The 20,822-nt window shown below is 34.2% G+C and overlaps 1 protein-coding gene across 1 annotated transcript; it reads left to right on the top strand.

Moving 5' to 3' along the window:
• Positions 1 to 6,259: 6,259 nt before the first annotated feature.
• LOC133193020 (uncharacterized) lies at positions 6,260 to 7,720 on the top strand. Its single transcript, XM_061329020.1, has one exon. It carries the CDS (start codon positions 6,260 to 6,262, stop codon positions 7,718 to 7,720), a length of 1,461 nt encoding a protein of 486 aa, XP_061185004.1.
• The last annotated feature ends 13,102 nt before the right edge of the window (positions 7,721 to 20,822 follow it).

Here is a 20,822-nt window from a genome sequence, read left to right as displayed (position 1 = left end):
TTCATATAAACATGACTATTCAGGAATTTGCTGTTCTTGTACATGATTTTATTGCTTGGAAAAACAAATGCTATGGAAGCATAAAATGTTTTTATCTTACATAATTCATAAGATTCATTTAATCTCTGATCAAAGTATATGCACAATATCTTCTTATTTTCCCCCCATTTTTGACTGGTTTCCCAGATCATCTAATTTAAGTAAAACTTACCAAAAATACATAATACAGAGTCTGACACACCTTTTTCATATTTGGATATTTTACTAGAAAAAGACTTTGATGGTAACTTAACAACAATGCTTTATGATTAACATGATGACTTCAATTTTCCAATCGTCAACTTCCCAAACTTATGTACCCTTCTCACCTGCATATGGGGTTTTTGTCTCCCAGTTGATTCAATATACGCAAGAGCTTGCTCTACGTATATGAACAATTTCTAAAACAGGCAAGCTACTGACAAACAAGTTGATGAAACAAGGATATCAACAGTCTCGTTTGAAGTCGACGTCATCATTTTGCAAGTTTTATGGTCGATACAATGACCTTGCCAGTAAATACAACTTGTCATGAGTCAAATGCTTGTTTTTCATACTTGTTAGGCCATTATTTACACTTGAATTGTCTACGGATTTTTCCGTTTTTCCCCGATCATGACAAGGAACACACGACAGGTTTGACCGATCGGAAGGGGAAGTTAACTCCTCAATGGCACCTGATCCCACCTCTGATGTTTTTGGAGGTCCGTGTTTGCTCTGCTCACGATTTGTATTGTCTAAATGGACTTTTAGCTTGAATACTGTTCGTTATCTCCATATTTCATGCTTTAATAATGGATTTGTTGTCTGATTGAATTGTCCTACCAATGGAAGACAATACATGTATAATTAAAATCATGGCCCTTGGACCTTACGTGAGGCAACAATAATGGTTGCAAAGTTTTATGCAGGAATATGCATGATAAAAATCTAAGGAAAAGCAGAATTTAGAATTAATTACTTAGCAAATGAAGTTAAGTCAATAGCATCTTTTTGACTTCACGGATTACTTCATTGTTCTCTAGTATAAAGTCTTCTTTACAAAAATACGCATGTGCGTTAAGGCTAGGTATAGGCGTTTCTATGCAAATGAGCTTATAAAAACGCATAAGAGGTATATTTATTATTCAGAGAAAGTTTTGATTTATTTTCTTATGCATACTAAGTACCCCTGATATGTCATAGGAAGTACACATTATGAAGTCATATTAGTATGGAGGTAATAAAACACATCATCAAAACAGCTTCGGCGCAAGGGATTACCCTATTTATTTTTACATAAAAATTGTATGAAGCTAAGAAGAATATTCTATAGATTAATAAAACTGACACAAAAATCCTAGACATTTTCTCATTTGATCGGAATTTGAGGAAACTTATACCGGACTGCATTTTTACCCTGATTCAACTGAAAACTTTACAAATAGAAATTATACAACTAAGCTGTTGATATTTGTGCAGCAATACCAGTAAACGTTGGAATACTTTGCTTCTAAATATACCTTGTTTCAGTTAAATAAAATAGAGCATGCCCTTGCGCCGAAGCATTTTTATTGATGTCTATTATAATCTTGTGTAGTAAAGAACAATGACGTCATAATATGACGTCATAATGCGTACTGGCAATCTCATGTCGTGGATACCAAGTATGTATTAGACAATAAGTTTTAACTTTCTCTGTATAATACATGTAGTCCTCAGGCATTTTAATTAGTTAATTTGCTTAGAAATGCCTATAATTAGCCTTAACTCACCTGCGTAGGTGTCTCTCCCTTTCCAAAATATATCCTTGCTTATAATTCGATGACATTGAGTCAACTGCAAAAACACGAAAGACTTTTGGAAAATCTGCAATTTATTAAACGTCAAGTTATACTGCGGGGTTACAAAACTTTCAAGGACCTGTTTTGACGGTACATAATTATTGTCGTTTTGTACATATTATCGTCGGCGACAATATGTATCTGCCCTCACTACAAATATTGTCGTCCATCGGTATATATTGTCGCCTTTTTTTCCTCCTGCATAATGGATGACAAATTGTACAGTCACGCATAGGCACGTTTTGTCGTCGGCGACAATATGTATACGGTCGTGAACATTAGCACATATTGTCGCCGATTTATTGTGTTAAAGAATATTTACGAAGGTCATGAAGAGTGAAAGAGAGTGACACACACACACACACACACACACACACAGAGAGAGAGAGAGAGAGAGAGAGAGAGAGAGAGAGAGAGAGAGAGCTTAAATGTATAGCAGATAAATAAGTAAATAAGTTTTTATTTATCATTACTCGCAATATTGGAGGGAGAAAAGGTTTTAGTCAGGAAATGGTGTCCAGTTTTGATGAGCACCACTATTATATGCCAAGATACCATAATTCTTGATATATCTGATAATCAACATACTCCATGCCCTCCTTCAAGGGAAGATAATAAAGATTTAGTAAAAATATAGTGGCATCTTTTGAAAATCATCAAAAGAACCATTAAGCCAGAAAAGTTGAAACTTATGTGAAAGCTTCATTATAAAGTATAGATTTAATTTTATTCAGACAATGACCCAAAGGGGGAGTGGGGCTACAATAGATGATCAAAGTTTTACATAAATCTTTCAAAATCATCTCAAGAACTACAGCTAGCTAGGGCCGGAAGAGTTGATACTTATGTGAACACTTCATTACATAGATTACATTCAAGTTTGTTCAAATGGCAATCAAAGTTTTACATAGGAATATATAGTACAGAAAATATTTAAAAACCTTCTTAAGATCAGCAAGACCATGATTAATGATGATTATATGGAAGCATCTCCTCAGGTAGTCTAGATTCAGGTTTCTTCAAATCATGAACCCCCAACCCCGGGGTGAGGTCATAATGGGCGATCAAAGTTTTACATAGGAATGTATAGGAAAATGCTTTAAAATCTTCTTCTCAAGAACAGCAAAGCAATGATTAGTCATATTTATATGGAAGCGTACATGTGACATATACCGATGGACGACAATATGTGGAGTGAGGGTAGGTACACATTGTCGCCGACGACAATATGAACATGACGACAATATATGTACCGTCACAATCGCTCTGCATAAATTAGCATACGAGACACGTCCTTGTGATTTACACACCAATTACATACACAAAACTACAAAATAACAACAAAAAAGTCTTTAAGCAACAATATCTGTGGGGCGACAGTATGTACCGATGGACGACAATTTGTGCAGGGAGAAAACTTTTTGGTCAGAAAATTGTGTTCAGGATTGATGTACATCACTATGATGTGTCAAGATACCATAATTCTTTAGATATCTTATAAATCAGCCTATTCCTTTTTGTTGTAATATATACTTGTAGATTGAATACATGTATTAGCTTTATTTGTTGTTCAGTAGTAATGATTATTTGGAAATTATCTTTTATTCTTATATACAACTATGTGCCGATATAACTGATGTTGGGATTGACTTTTTTTTTCGATCACCTGAACTGGAAGTTAAAGTGAGCTTTTCTGATCACATTTTGTCTGACCGTCCCTCTGTCTGTAAATTTTTCACAATTTCAGCTTCTTTTAAGAACTACTGGGTCAATTTCATCAGTGGATAAAGGGGATTAAAGTTTGTTTCGAATGAAAGGCCATGCCCTCTTTCAAGGGAAGTAAATATGAATTGTGAAAATTTTGTGACATCTTTTAAAAATCTTCTCAAGAACCACTGTGTCAGAAAAGCTTCATTATGAGGTGTAGATTCAGTTTTATTCAGATCATGTCCCTCGGGGGAAGGGTGTGGCTACAATAGGTGATCAAATTTTTCATAGAATATTTAGAAAAAAAAGTCTTTCATAATCTTTTTTTTTAAAAAATTACTGGGTCAGAAAAGACGATACTTAATTTGTGAATGCTTCATTAGATAGCGTACGTTAATTTTGAGGTGCTGGTACGAAAAACATCCCTCACTGCTCAATGATCCTGAGTGACAAGTATAGGTCTAAATTTGCTCAGCCTTCCACCGGCAAGTGTTGACGTCTACATACCAATGAAAAATTCTCGAGATGGACATCATAACAACAAACAAAAAATACATTGTTTGATCAAAGTTTTACACAGGAATGTTTACAGAAAATCTTACAAAATCTTCTCAAAACCCTGACAGATGTAGCACCGGCGCACCCCTCACCACCACCATCTCCCGCCCGGTGTGTGTGTGTGTGTGTGTGTGTGTGTGTGTTTTGCTTTGGTAAATTCTGTTTGTTTAACTTGTATATACTCTCAATTTAGTCCACAGATAAAATTTCATAATTAAATTACTAACCTAACATATACAGTAACACACCTTTAAATGACTTTTTTTGCTTGTCAAAAAAATTCTGAACCGCATCCCCCCTCCATTCTGAATTTTCTAGATCCACCACTGAGGAACTGCAGTAGGCCCGTGATTAGTGATGTTTATATGGAAGTATCCTTAGGTATTGTAGATTCAAGTATCTTCAAATCATGAATCCAGGGCTAGGGTTGGCCACAATGGGCGATCAAAGTTTTACATAGGAATATATGGAAAAAAATCTTTCAAAAATTATATTCTCAAAAACAGCAAAGCAATGATTAGTCATATTTATATGGAGCATTGCCGTGCATTGTCATGCGACATGTTCTGATGAAGGCCAATATGCGCAGTGAGGATAGGTACACATTGTCGACGGCGAAAATATGAACAGAGCGACAAGATGTACCGTCACAATCACGCTGCATGAATAGCATACGAGACACGTCAGTGTGATTCACACACCAATTATATTCACAAAACTACCAAAGAGCAACAAATTTAATCTTTAAGCAATAGTATCTGTGGGGTACAGTGAGGATGAGGCACATAATGTCGCCAGCGACAATATGTACATGTGTAACTTTTCAGCCGGCGACAATATGTACCGATGGACGACAATATTTGCAGTGAAGGTAGGTACATATTGTCGCCGACGACAATATGTACAAAACGACAATATGTACCGTCACAAAGTCTCTATACGAGTGAAAAATTCTCGAATGGGACGTTAAACAACAGACAATCAATCAATCAATCAATCAATCAGAGAGGATTTCTTCGTATAGGTCAATGTCTGACCTATTCTCATTCGAAAGAGGCACAATATCACCTTAAAGTACAAGGACTTGGCAAAAGAACAGTTGCTACCTATTTTATATTAAATTAGGTTTATCATGGCTGGAGCTTGAACCCATGACCTTCCTGTCAAGGAAATAAAAACTTTAACTTGCACAGTATTTGAGGATGCTTACTTATTAATATGTATATCTAACCAGGACCCTGCTGTTCTTGAGATTTTTTTTCTTGTATTTTGCCTGTAAAAATTTAAATCCATACTGTGGTCCAACCCTTTACCTCAAGGGACTACGAACTTACTAAAAGTGAATATGCACGTCTGTAAGCATGCACATAAGTTACCCTTATCACCTGCATACGGGTTTTATATCTTTCAGTTGATTCGATACGCCAGAGCATTCCGTTATTTTCCGTTCTTTCCCGATCATGACAAGGAGCACACGGCAGATGTGACCGGTCGGCAGGGATGCTCACTCCTCTATGGCATCTGATCCCACCTCTGATGTCTTAGAGGCCCGCCTTTGCTCTGCTCCTATTTTGTACTGTTTAGTGAACTTTGAGCTCGAATACTGTTCGTTATCTCCACATATTTCATTAAGCCTAGTGGCCTTTAGTATATTTTTTAATTATGACACCAGTTTCCAATTTAAAAGTAATATCTTTCCTTGAAAGGGGGATGTGATTGTTCTTTTGGACAAACTTGAATTCTCGAAGTGGACGTTAAACAAACAAACAATCTTGAATTTCATATTTTATGTAATACTAATTATGGCAAGTACATGTACATTTGCTTGAAATTTGCCTAGTTGTTCTGGTGAAGAAAAATTTACACTTTTCACATTAAATTTAGAAATGACTTTTAAACGATTTTTTAAACATCTAAAAAATTGTACATGTATCACATTTTCTTAATGTTCTATTAAATATGTCACGTAAATGCACGATAATAGTAGACACCCGTATGTTTACTATTCATTGCGCATCTAGTTGTCGTTTGATAAATTCAAAGTCAGACTTCACAATCCAGGTAGTTATCTTACAGGCAAACATAGCACACTAAAACATAGCTCATTACAAAGTTGGCTTCACCCGACAATCATGGCTGAAAGTAACTCGGAAGAGTATCCATTGGGTGCTCCGCTTGTGGATATCAAAACATGTAAATCCCATGAACTGCCCATCGATATTATATGTGAGGATTGTGATGAATTCATTTGTGGCGATTGTGCGAAAACAGATCATAGAGATCATAACTGGAAAACTCTACCCACGGCAGCCACCGAAAGGAGGAGAGGTCTGCTTAAATTTCTGAGAAAGATAAAGGAAGTGGATCTTCCTGGGATTGATGAAAAGATATCAAAACAGATCACAGAAAATAAAGAACTGTGTGACTCTGAGTTTGAAAAGATACAGAAATATTATGATGAGATAATGACCAGGCTGTCAGAAATCAAAAATCGCCATGAGAAAACACTGTTAGGCAACTTGATTAAAAAGAATGCTGAATTAGAAAAGAGGAAAAAAGAAATTGATGACAGTGTGGAATTTATGGAGGAAAACAACAGCACCATGTCAGATTACAGTTTGATTGACAACCATAGAGAACTGGCAAAAATGCTGTCTGAAGTTGAGGTTCATACAACAAACTGTGAACATTCAGTGAGGTTCATTAGAGGTGAAATCAAAGATGACTTACTTGAGTCTTTGGTTGGAAGAACTTCGGATTTAGATGATATTGGTGTGACTCAAATAAGCTCATTTCCATATGGTAATAAAACAATACTTTCCTTAGAGATATTCAGTGAAGACCAGTGTTACATAAATAAATTTACTTCAAAATATACAGAAAAAGTCAATCAACAAGGCACAAGAGAACATAGATTTAATATTTCTCCTACTGACATGTGTGTGATTGATAACGGTGATGTTTATTTCACTGATGGAAGTAACAATTCCATTGCCATTGGTTGTCTGTCACCATCAGAATCTGTATCTAAAGTCATCAGTACAGATCCTCTGACACCAATAGGAATCTGTCAGTCAGTGGACGGTGGACTACTGGTCACCTTGAGTAACAAGGAATCAGATCATTACAAATTAGAGTCACACAGCAGACGTCTAGTGAGACACATCACAGTGACAGGTGATGTCATCCATGAGTATGAGTACCAGGAGGACGGCCAAACCAGACTGTTTACATTACCAGACAGAGTCACACAGAACAGTAACAGTGATATCTGTGTTGTAAACCGTACAAGTCACACTGCATGTGAACTAGTGATTATGTCTCCCTCTGGTCGTATAAAGTCTATCTACCATGGACAAAATCTGGCAAAAGCATTTCGACCAACTGATATAGTATGTGACTCCCTCTGTAACATCCTAGTAACAGACCTATGTAACAAACAGATCCATCTGCTGAGTCCTGACGTGGAGTTTTTGAAGTTTTTACTGACCAAGAATGAAGTAAACCAACCCTCCTCACTTTCCCTGTACAAGTCTACACTGTGGGTGGGGTACTGGGAAGGACTTGTCAAAGTATTTAAATACCGAGTGTAAATATTGTATACATGACTTATAAATGAATTCATTCACATGGATGGTAAACATAGAGGGGCATATCTCTATCTCTATGTCTTTAAATACAAATTGTAAAATGTACCAGGATTTCCCCTCCCCCCCCCAAAAAAAAATCGTGTACATCGCGTTTGAATCAAAACATAATACACGCTTATAATACACAGCATACACAGTTTATTGATCATATTTAGGTAAATTTTAATTCTTTTTAAAAAAGTACTTTTTAAAATAAATAAATAATAGGCAAAAATTTAATTATACTTATGTGCAATGAGAATGGTCTGAAAATGCACGTCCAAAAATCAAGGTTTTTTGATGGAATACACGAGTATTATTTCTAAATAAAAGGATTAAATATAAAAGTTTGCGTAAAAAAAATCTTGATTTTAATTCGCTAACTATTATTTCGTCATTTGGAAAAAAAAATTACATTGAATTTAGTTAATTTTTGGCAGTTTTCCTAGACTTTGAAATTTGAAAGTGTTAAACACATCGAAAAAAAAGCGACGTTTAATGACGTTACGACGCACAGGAGAAGAGTTTTACTAATATACTAGACAAGTGGAATGGGTATTTTTTAAGTGGAAGCTTTTTGAACGAGTCCCCTGGTAGATCAAAACATACAAACTATTGTCAGTAACGGAAGATGCTATCATTGCAGAACATTAAAAAAAATTACTGCCTATTTAGTTCAGTGAAAGTGAGATTCCCCATGAGTGTGGGAAATTGGTCCTTTGCCTTTTGTGGGAAAAAATAAAAGGGAACTCAAGTTTGTTCGTCAGTAAAATTCTCGAAATTTAACTGGAGCTTATCTAATTTGTTTGAAAGCAAAGATAAGACGTGACATTGCTATAGAAATTTTAATGTTATCGTCCTTGCACCGTACGACCATACTCGGATATTATAAAATCTTATAGTATGTTTATTAGAGCATATAAATCTTTGAAATTTGGTTTGTATATTGATGAAAGCGAAGGAAATACTTAAAAAAGCAATGTTGAATATTTTTCATTCTAGACGACTTGTCCGCGATTTTACCAGAAAACCCTGGTATATACATGTACAAAGTTCATTGGTATGAAACTACAAGTCTTGAATGAAAGATTGTATTTGCTACATCTGTACATGTATAACAAAAGGAGTTTTCCTAATTTTGATTAATCAAAATCACACTTATTCATATCATAACCAGAGTTCTGTGCTGATTGTTTTAGCATAATTTTTCAGTTTGTATACGTTGTTTTCATGCTGTAAAGAGGTATAATGATCACTGTAATCAAATTTATTTAGTATCATTCCAAAATAAACATCACATAACAAGAACAAGATTCTTGGAATCTTAATAGACTAAAAAAACTGACATACAGATCTAGCCCCTCTAAGGGCTGTTAAAGGATTAAGAAGACATACATGCAAAGTGATATGAACCTTAAGTCGTAAAAGCCTCTCTAATAATAAAGTTCTTCAGTGTAGAAATTACTTACCACAGACAGAGAAATCTGTGGGTATCTGGCTATTGTAGCAAAGTACATCTGTAAAAATATTAAAACATTACATTGAAAACTGGTTAGTTATCGTGCCACAAAAAAGTGTTATGGATTAACGTTCAAACATATGCACAAACAGAAAGACAAAGTGATAAAACCCCAAAATTTATTGGTGTCTCGCTCTTAAAGTACTAATTTGAAAATATTTCGTTGAAAACTGATTTATCGCGTCACAACAAAAGTGTTGAAGGAGAGACGGATAGACAAAAAGACATACAGAAGGATGGATCCCCCAAAACCTTGCTTTTAATGAAAAATAAAAAACACTTATACATATACAAAATTTGAAAATATTTCATTGAGAACGGAGTGGCTCTGTGGTTCCTCAGAAATTTTTCCTAAAGTATTCCAAGGTAAAACTGTGTGGCCCCACCCAACCCTCGGAGGTCATGATTTGAAAAAACTTGAATTTACACTATGTAACGAAGATTCTACAAAAAGAAAAATGTGAAGATAATGAACAGTAATCCATCTCAAAAAATCTATAAACAATACAAATATATGATGAGGGCATAAAGCACGGACCCTGGAAATTCCAGAGGTAGGATCATGTGCTTAGGATGAGTAAACAACCCCTGTTGCCCCGTCATAACCGCCTTGAGCCCTATGTTTTGATCAGGTAGACGGAACATTCCGTAGTCAAATTCAGTATAAACACAAAGGCTTAAAAATTGGTATGAAACAATTCAGCCAAAATACGACCAAATGATAGGTTATATTTTCCAACAAGGTCATTATAACGACCATAGAAAATTTACGGAATGCTGACTTTAAATGAGGTTGTTGAAATTCCTGTAACATTATATCATCTTTCAGTAGCCTGCCTCGGTTTAAAAATTGATCATACCCAGAACATGCTCTTGAATATCAAATAAGTTGGGAGATGTAAACACCATATGTAGGTGATAGCGGGATATTACTACATAAATAAGGAAATTTGACAATGGACAAGTTGAAGTCATCTCTTTTGTCATACAATTTTAGTTGTTAGTTGGGCCTTATCGTCAATAATCGGTAAAAATCCAAATATGAAACAGATTTGACAGACGCTGTTGTGGTTATTATATTAAGTTAACTGGGATATATCGAATCTGTATATGAATGAAAGTAACTACTGCTAATTGATAATACATCGTCGATACATCTAAATGTCGAGTTTAAGGCCACAGCAAGTGTTTTCCTCTTCTCATGTAGAAGTTTTGAATATATTCTGCTTCATAGGAATATAAAAACATGTCGGCTAATAAAGGAGCACAATTAGTACCAATCTAAATTCCAAGAGTTTGTTGGAAGACCTGGTCTCTAAAGACTATAAAAATGTTGTCAATGAGGAACTCCGGCATTCCCTTAATATCAACTTTAGAGTACTTGTATGTAGAATCAGAGTGATTTATAACAAAGTAATTTTATTGATAAGCAATCACAAGATAGGAAAATTTCCGACTTCACTTTTATTGAAGAAGTAGTAACCTATGATATCAAAAAGTCTAGTTTTTAATTTATCGTCAGGTATGGTTGTATAAAGTGTAGAAAAGTCTACATGTTGATGTTACTGACTTTTGAAAAAAAAAATGGCAATCTTAAATTTTCTAATAGTTCTTTGGAGTTTTTGAGAATCCACATCTTATTAGCACCACTTCTAGAATATGCTGTAGGACAGTCCGTCTGAAGTTATTCCTTAACAGCAGTAAATATTTTTAAGGAGTAAGGAAATGGGCTTAGTAGAGCATTTGCATGATCCTGCAATGTATCTCTGTTTGTAAGGATTTTTATAATGTTTAGGAATCCAATATATGTAGGATAGATCGAACTCACTTTGGTGGACTTGAATGTTAAAAGATTTTTAGAAATACTGAAATGTGATTTTTAAGAATTTCATCGTTAGAAAGTGAACTACAAGTATAAGTTGGATTTCCTAAAGTAGAATTAAGAACAAGTTCTTCTTAAATATAAACATAATAATCTTCAAATATTTTAGACATATATTATAAAATTGCATAAAAATTTTAAAAGGCAATATCCGAACCATCGTTCCTTTCGTTTTACAAAATCAGTGGTGATCGATAAAGTGTTCAGTCCTTCCTTTTCATATTTGGCCCAACGTCTGGCATAATCGTCTTCAGAATTAATAATAGAAATGAAGTTTTGTCGCCAATTGACAGATCAGGGGTCCTTATATTTAGGACCTTTTAATACAATCGCTTCAAGGTCTTCATTTTCAACTACAGCGTTCTGTAAGTATTTGTTTTGAAAAATTGTCAAATTGACATTGATGCTGATATGCATGGTTTCTATTTTATTATTCATTTAACTCTGACACTGACAAAGAGTTAGTGTCTCGTCTCATAATCAATTCCCTCTTACAGTGCGTCTCCATATAATCGTCAATGTCAATTATTTTAAGAGCAAATAGAAAACAATATGATTAATTACATTTGTATCAGTCAATTATCACCTTGAAGTACAAGTGTCCCATTTCTCAGGTCCCGCGTCTAATGTCTGAGGCAATTTAAATGTCCATGTTGGTTGTGTAACGCTTGCGTACATATATCAACTTCGAGGTATCGAGGGTAAAATACAATAGATTATGCATAGCATGGACTGCATTTTGACTTCGAGGGGGAATTGGGGAAAGGAATCTTGTCTCTTAATTGCAATTGAGAGCATTTGACAAATTAAAATAGTTTTTATCCAATGATTTTCTTCCTTGCAGTCTAATCCTTTGTGCTGTCTGTGACGTAATAGTGGCATTACATTTATCTCTGATTACGTTATCCTTTTCTTCGCTGCGCATTTGCGATTGCGTGCAGAAAAGACGTAATTTTGATGATGAATATTTACATTCTGTTTATAGCGTATTATTGTAAAATAGGCTGTATTTATTGTATACCCAACTTGTGTTTATCACTCAATTTTACTGTTGAATTTATGCAATCACGTGACGGTGTGATCTGACGTTCCGGATCACCACGCTGTGGTGTCTGAATCCATATCACCCCTCTCTGAAACTGATGACGTGGTACACAGATAAATGACGTTTTTTGTTCTAGCGTACTTGTTCCTTGACAAAATGTTTTGTTAAATGGATAAAAGTTGTGCAATTGATTCCAAAAGTACTAGTTTTCTTTTATTATAATTTGCTAACTTTAGAAGGGTATATAATAAATTTATCATTATGACAGTAACCTGATACGAAGAGCCGTTCACGTCGAGTTTATCGGATCAAACGAGACGCGGAGCGTCATAATTTGCACAACCATGCGTAAGATGAATTCAAGTGGTGATTTGATCCTGTTTTGTTTTTTGTTTTTGTTTTGTTTTTAATCATTCTTTGGTGTAGACTCTCTTATATGTTTAATACAATATAATAGCTTTCAACTTTATTCTAAACAGTTCGTTGAATAAAACAAAATGCTTAAAAATTAATATTTGTTGAAACGCGCAGATAGGGTTCAATTTCTGTTTTCATATTAAAGTGAGTGACAACCCCCCCCCCCCTCCCTTTTACATATATTTCTTCGGTCACCATTTTATCGAAACTTGTAGAATCTTCTAATAAATAAAAATAGAAATTGGAAGAGAAGGATAATCGCTGGTAAAGATTTTTATAACACTTTTTTTACAAATTGTTGAGGGGGGAAAGTGCATACTCTATATTGTATTTGTAGCTTACAACATCTCTGTTTTAATTTATGTGAAATACATTTTTACATGCAATCTAATTTTAATATCTTTTAAATTTTTTTTAGACAATAGTTATTCGTCAAAAGGAGTTAGTTTATTTTAACTGATATCTTCTTAGCAATATATTATGCCCGATATACGGCTGAAATACTGCCGACTCGACGTCAAACAATAATGTACATGACGACTACTATAAAAAAAATCTAGATGTGTCGTAACGGCACGAATTCCCCCGCAGGTAGCCAAAATTTCAAATGTAATATTTAGTTTTAAATTTGTATTAGAAGTTGACCTGTATTTTCTGGTAAATTACCTGCATATGCAATTTCAACCTTTTACATTCATTCCTACAAAAGTTAGAGAGTGGAAACTGAAAAGAACTGCGAACGATAGTATTGTTTCCAAAAGTAAATATATTTGAATGATTTTTCACTTTTATATTGATATTTATATGAATTTTCATAAAACATTACTTATTTGGGAAAACAAAGAAAGATATAGAGGATATTCAATGTTTTGGAGATGAATATGGAATTTATTTCACGAGTGGGACAGGACTTTTTTTATATTTTCACGAGTGCGAAGCACGAGTGAAAATATCAAAAAATCCTGTCTCACGAGTGAAATAAATTCCATATTCATCTACAAAACATTGAATTTTCTGTTTGTTACATTTTCTTTGATTTTCTCTTTGCCCCTGTCTTTTCTTAACAAAGTGTCATAGACTTGACGTCATAGTTGAGCGGTTGAGACTTCACAGCTTAGCAGTTCTGAGATTGAAAACATTACATAGCATGGCTTTTAGCAACATATGTGGGAAGAAATTTGCAGTTTTAGCTCTATCAAGATTGTTAGTTACTATCTCTATCTTATGACAGTCCAGAGATTATTTTTTTACTTACTTTGATATTCTTTCACACTGTGAGAGAATATCATTTTGGTATCAATTCACACTGTGAGAGAATATCACTTTTATTCAATAAATAAATCACAGTATTTCACTGTTGAAAATGTAATAAAACTCTATATTTTTGGCAAAACGTGTGTTTTCACTAGAAATCAACGGAAAACGGAAAATATTTTTAAAACATCTTTCCTCTCTCTCTCTCTCTCTCTCTCTCTCTCTCTCTCTCCCGTGAAACAAAAATTCCTTTTAACAGTTAATATGGATTGTTATTTCGCAAATTCATATCAAAGCTTTTTGTGTTTCACGAGGGGGGGAGGGGGGGGGAGGGGGGATATGTTTATAGTCAAAAAACGACAAAAATGCTCTTTTTTTAACGTTGTATTTATCAATTACATATGATTAATTTTATATGCATAAAACATAAGAAAAGTTTTCAGGAACATTTTTCCATATCCAAGAATATTTTAAAATAAGCTGATGCTTTCAAGCCAGATTTTAATGGAAAATATCGTCTACCCCCCTAAAAAGAGCTGGAATTAAGAGTAATTAACTATTTATCATTGGTATCAAAATTATTAATCAATTACAATTGAACTCTTATTTGCATTAAACAAATATTTTATGGCCAAATTGTCATAAGTATTGAATTAAATGGGTGTAAAATGTAGGCGGGAATCGAAAGTTAGCGTGCGTAGTTCTTTCTTAATTTTTCTGACCTCAAGAGGGATAACTCATCGAGCCTGACCAGATTCAAACTTGACCTGTTTTTTCTGGTAAAATACCTGCAAATGCAATTTCAACCTTGTGTTAAATCGCACATTTGTCAAATCGCCATCTTTCCTGTGCATAACATACACATTTAGCTGATGGAAGAATCCCATCAGACCATATCGTCGTCTCCTTCTGGACAGTTCACTTTGCCTAGAGTTTATCATGAACTTAATCTTATTTCTAATGTGTGCAGTGTAGACATACATGAACCTACAGTGTATGTATATTCTAAAACGACTATAAAGTGAATGGGTATGTAATATACTGACAATATAAATGTCCTCAAGCGGACCAAGGAATGGCCTCTAATTTTGAAGAGTTCACTAATGGAAATAGCTGTATGAGAATATGAACTTCTGTCGTATTTTTATCGGTTCCTTCTGTCAATTTCTAAATTTTTAACAGATCATCATGCCAGTGGTTCCAGTCGTGGGTTTATTTAGTATCAGTAGCAAGGCTTTCATAACTTGACTCGCCCCGAAGTTGCTTCTGAATCAAATAAATCAAACGACACGGACATCTTAAAATGATGAAAAATTTTCTTCTTTGCCAATTTGTTTTAGAAAAGAATTACAAAATTTATTATCTGATCATTCATTATCAAACATTCAAAATTTTATACGTTATCAGAGCAGAAAATGTCAACAACGAAATGTACGTGACTGCGGGGAAGGGGGTTAATCTGAATTGATAATTGAACAATATTTGACGTGCATATCATGTGATGTGGCGATGCAATCTATTAATTGCTTAAGGATAGATAGTCTTAATGAGACTCAAAAATATATAAATAGATAGACACAGTGAGTCCTAGAATAAATAAACAAATTTGTTTATTGTTTGCAATCTTTTGTAAGATTCGAGACTACCAGATTCCAAAAAGGGCTTCAAATTTAGACCTTTACGCAGCACCCAGGGGCGTTGTTCAGTGAGGCTATTTTCGTAGGCCAATGCCTCCCTTAATCTCATCCGAAAAAAGTACAATCTCATTTCAAAGTGAAAGGGCTTGGCAAAGGAACAGTTGCTACCTTTTTTATATTAAAATTGGTTTGTCACGACCGGGACTTGAACCCATGACCTTCCAATCAAGAAACCTACCAAAGGTACCATGATTTATAAAAACTTCAGTTTCCACTACTTGAGGATACTTGCTTATTAATACATCTAACCAGGACTTTGTTGTTCTTGAGGAATTTTTTTCTTGTATTTTGCATGTTAAAAATTGAATCCCTACGGTGGTCCAACCCTTTACCTCCAGGGGTACTAACTGATTAAAAATTGAATTTACACAATGTCTGTAAGTTTGCAATTTTTTTTTGCCTATAGTAGCATTTAGAAAATTTTAAATGATGCAACCAAATAAAAAAATATCTGTCCTTGAAAGAGGATTATGGCACTTCATTTGAACGAACGTGCATTTCCTATGATATGTTTCATCGATTATGGCAAGTTTGCTCGAAATTAACCCAAAGATTTTCATAGTTCTAGAGAAAGAATTACAGATTTTACACATTTCAGAAATAACGTCTAATGTATTTCTGAACATCTGAAAAATTGTATTTGTATCAGTTTTGTTTTTGTGTTCAATTCAATGTCATGTTAATGTTGCAGTTATCAGACATCTGTACTTTAACAATTCATTGCACATCTGATTGTCTTTTAATCAATTTAAAGTCCGACTTCACAATCCAGGTAATTATCTAGCCTGCACACACTAGCATACTAAAAATTAGGTCATTACCAAGTTAGCTCTACCACCCAATCATGGCTGAAAGTTTCTCAAAAGAATATCCACTGGGATCTCCTCTAGCACACATTAAAATGTGTGAATCCCATGAATTACCTATTGATATTATATGTGAGGACTGTGATAAATTCATTTGTGCTATGTGTGCCAAAACAGACCATAGAGATCATGATTGGAAAACTCTACCCACGGCAGCCACTGAAAGAAGAAGAAGTCTGCAGGGATATCTAAAGAAGATCAAGGAAGAAGATCTGCGTGGAATTGATGAGAAACTAGAGAAGATGTCAAAACAAATCACAGGAAATAAAGAACTTTGTGACTTTGAGATTAATAAGCTACAGAAGCATTTTGATGAGATAATATCCAGAATGAAAGAAATTAAAAAAAAACATGAAAAATCATTGAGAGACAATTTGGATAAAAAGAATGATCAACTGAACTATGTAATATCTGAGTTAGAGAAGAAAAAAAGAAGAATTGTTGACACAGTGGAATTCATGGAGGAGAACAAGAGCACCATGTCAGATTACAGCTTGATTGACAACCACAGAGAACTGACAAAAATACTGTCTGAATTAAAGGTTCAAATGACAAACTGTGAACATTCAGTGAGGTTCACTGGAGGTAAAATCAATGATGACTTACTTGTATCTTTGGTTGGAAATACTTTGGATTTTGGTGATATTGGTGTGACTCAAACAAACTTTTTTAAATATGGTGATACACCAATAACTGTGTTGGAGGCATGCAGTGAAGACCGATGTTATATACATGAACTTGGACTAAGATATATAGAAAAAGTCAACACACAAGGCGATAAAGAACATAGAATTTTTATCACTCCATATGACATCTGTGTGACTGATCATGGTGATGTTTATCTTACAGACTCAAGTGATCATTCTATCAGCTGTCTGTCACCATCAGGATCTGTCTCTACAGTCATCAGTACAGATCCATTGATACCAAGAGGAATCTGTCAGTCAGTGAACGGTGGACTACTGGTCACCTTAAGAGACAAGGAATCAGATCGTTACAAATTAGAGTCAACCAGCAGACGTCTGGTGAGACACATCACAGTGAAAGGTGATGTAATCCATGAGTATGAGTACCAGGAGGACGGTCAGACTAGACTGTTCACATTACCAGGCAGATTCACACAGAACAGTAACAGTGATATCTGTGTTGTGAATGATACAAGTGACAAAACAGCTGATCTAGTGATTATGTCTGCCTCTGGTCGAATGAAATCTGTATACCGTGGACAGAACGTCACACGTAACTTTGATCCAACTGATGTAGAGTGTGACTCCCTCTTTAACATTCTTGTTACAGACCCATTCAACAAACAGATCCATCTGTTGAGTCCCGATGGAGAGTTCTTGAAGTTCTTACTGACAGAAAATGAAGTGGGCCATCCGTTCTCACTGTCCCTATACAAGTCTGCACTATGGGTGGGAAACTTGGAAGGAGGTTTCTCAGTGTTTAAATACACGATGTAACATGTAATATATACATATCACTATATGTCATAATTCATTCACATGAATGGGGTGCAAAATGTTGAAATACAAATTGTTAAATATATGTATACAAACTGATATAAGTTATTGTATGAAACAAATGTACAAAATGTGCAAATGTATGAAAAATGTATGAAAGATTGTTTTCTTAAAAAAATCATCATATGTTACTTGGATATATCTGTACATTTATGAGGAGTTTTTATATTTTTTCATAAAAATCATACTTATTCACATCATTATCAGAATTATGTACTGTGCTAATTGTTTTGGCATAAAATTTGAGTTTGTGGACGTTACGTTTAATTGGGTTTATATTATATAAAGATATAATGGTCACAGCACTACTCAAACAAACATCATAGGGCAAAAACTAAGATTCTTGAAATCTTGATAGACTAGAAATCTGCCTAAGTCCGGCTAAGGGCTATACAAGGACTTAAAAGACATATAACAAAAAAGTGATATTAACCCTATATTCATAACATTTTCTCTTGTAATAAAGTTTTCCTGTTTAGAATTGGAAATTTTACGTTGAAAACACTTCGAATTATCGCAAAGCACAAAAAGTGTCAAGGATATACTTTTAAACATACATACAAACAGACAGACAAATCTGTACCGTGTCTTGTTATTATAGTTAAGTAACTGTGTACAAAATTTAAAACATATATAGCTAAATCAAGAGATTGTGCCGAAGCTGCTTGCTGCTGATGAATCATAACATATGTACTTAGCTATATTTAAATTTGATTTCTCATGATAAAATTTCAGTCTGAAACTCAAACATCTTAGGTTCAAATCACATTCTATTGTACACTTTACCTCTGTCCTTTAATATATTTAACGACGTACAACACACTGGGGGAGATAACTCTTGCGATTTCAATTTAACGTTAAACTTGACGTCAAATTTGACGTTTATAATAAAGCGTCAAAATGACGACCGAATCGATCCCTACGTAATTATAAGAAAATGGGATTAGGGGCTTGATGTGGTTTCTTTAGAAATACCAAATCGTATCCTTGATTATTTGCGCTTTTGATTTAAAACCCTCCCCTCCTTCATAAAAAGAGAAGAAAAGAAAGATTACGTCTTAAATTTCTTTAATTTTATATGAAACTCGTATCCGTGATCAATATTAGCACAACAATTATTCTTAATCTTTTTATGATACATGGCTTTCTTTTGTTACAGTTGGCTATGTAACATTCGCATTACCAGATCACGGGCCTATGTTCAAATTAAGAATTAGCCATATAAATACTGTTTTGTCCTCCTTTAAAAAAATGTTTTACAACCCGTTTCCAAAAGTTCACTGATAAAAGAGGAACAACACTAAAAATGTGGGAGATTTCCCCCCTCCCCTAGTTGAGTCAGCATGAGTCCTGTTTGTCGAACAGTTATGAAGATACAATGAATTCTGATGAACTCAGGAACTGAAAACTATAATATGTACTAAGTAAGTATCGAAAATGTAACAGAATTGTTTACTGAAATGGCCCGAATTCACGAATATCTTATATGCGACTAACTGGCCTTATCCGACCTTCTAGATATATACCACTGTCAACAATTTCAGTGCGCATTTCCTCGAATCAAACAAAACGTTTTATAGATGTATCACTGTACATGAATACTTTGACACATGAATAATTTAAACATAGATGGAGAATTTACAGTTTGATAAATTGAAGTTAATGTAGACGAATACGAAATTTCCATTTTATCTATAGAAGCAACAGAAGGATGCATACAAGAGGGGGGGGGTACTTTTAGACCCCTCTCTTGTTTGAAATAAATAAGAAATAATATATTCCATTTACCAGTCTATTTATAAATTAGAAGAGTTGAATTTTCAACATTGTGCGTTCACTTTTAATAAAAAATAAACTTAAAATGCAATGTGGAAGTTGAATTCATACGCACGTATAAAATTTAAGTATGTCAGTCATGTGTATGGACTACATATTGGACACGTGGACATAAAATCCCTAGAGAATAAGTTTTACATTTATTCTAGTAGTTGATAGTTTAACTCTTATTCTAGTTGTCAGAATTTAAATCAGCATGAATGAATTAATTAAATGGTACTTCCGGGTTTTAAAAGATTTAAAAAATATATATATATATCTCGAGGGTATCCTATGTTTCATCAAGCTCTAATGACTGCGTCCCAAAAAGTGGTTAGTCAAAAATTGCCTATACACCTGCATTTCAATGAACTGAAAAGTTTTAAGAACTCTGATATATAATGTAAATAATTTTTTTTAAAGCAAAAGATATTTTCTAGCTTGGAGTTTTTCATGTGTATTTGTAGATCTAACAATGTTTTCGTCCCACGTCTGAAAGACGCTTGAGAAACGTGACTTAAGGAGAAGGGGGAGGGGGGGGGGTGATTTTTTCACTATAAATTCAAAACGGCTCGTTTAAAAAAATTACAAAAAATTATCAAGATTACTTTTGTACCCAGTTACATGAAAAAAGTATTTTTTCCAAAATTAAACGATAGGTTTCTTCGTAAAAATATATTAAAATTGAAAAATACGCATTTTTAAGGCTTAAATGAACCATAGTTTTTCAGGTTAAGTTCTTCAAAAAATGTTTTGGCGATGTGTACCTCTACAAAAATACTTTATTTGTGTGGTTAATGGTTAAATGAATGAGACGATGAAATTTGACAGCCAGACTAGCTGGACTTTTTGGAAAATCAAGGATTTTATAATTAGCCGATTGAAAATTTATTCTCCGCGTGAACAATCAAAAGGGGTAACTTTTGGAACTTCCTGTCCAAATACGACTCAAACGATTTTGTCCAAAATGTGCATACGCACTGTATATATAGTCATGTATAAATTATATAAAAATAGCGAAAATTAAACGAAAGGAATTTTTTGGTGG

The sequence above is a fragment of the Saccostrea echinata genome, unplaced genomic scaffold (assembly GCF_033153115.1).
Source record: "Saccostrea echinata isolate AGI-Se365-2 ecotype Australia unplaced genomic scaffold, CSIRO_AGI_Sech_v1 ptg000025l, whole genome shotgun sequence".
Lineage (NCBI taxonomy): Eukaryota > Metazoa > Mollusca > Bivalvia > Ostreida > Ostreidae > Saccostrea > Saccostrea echinata.
This window is presented reverse-complemented; position numbering and strand designations above follow the sequence as displayed.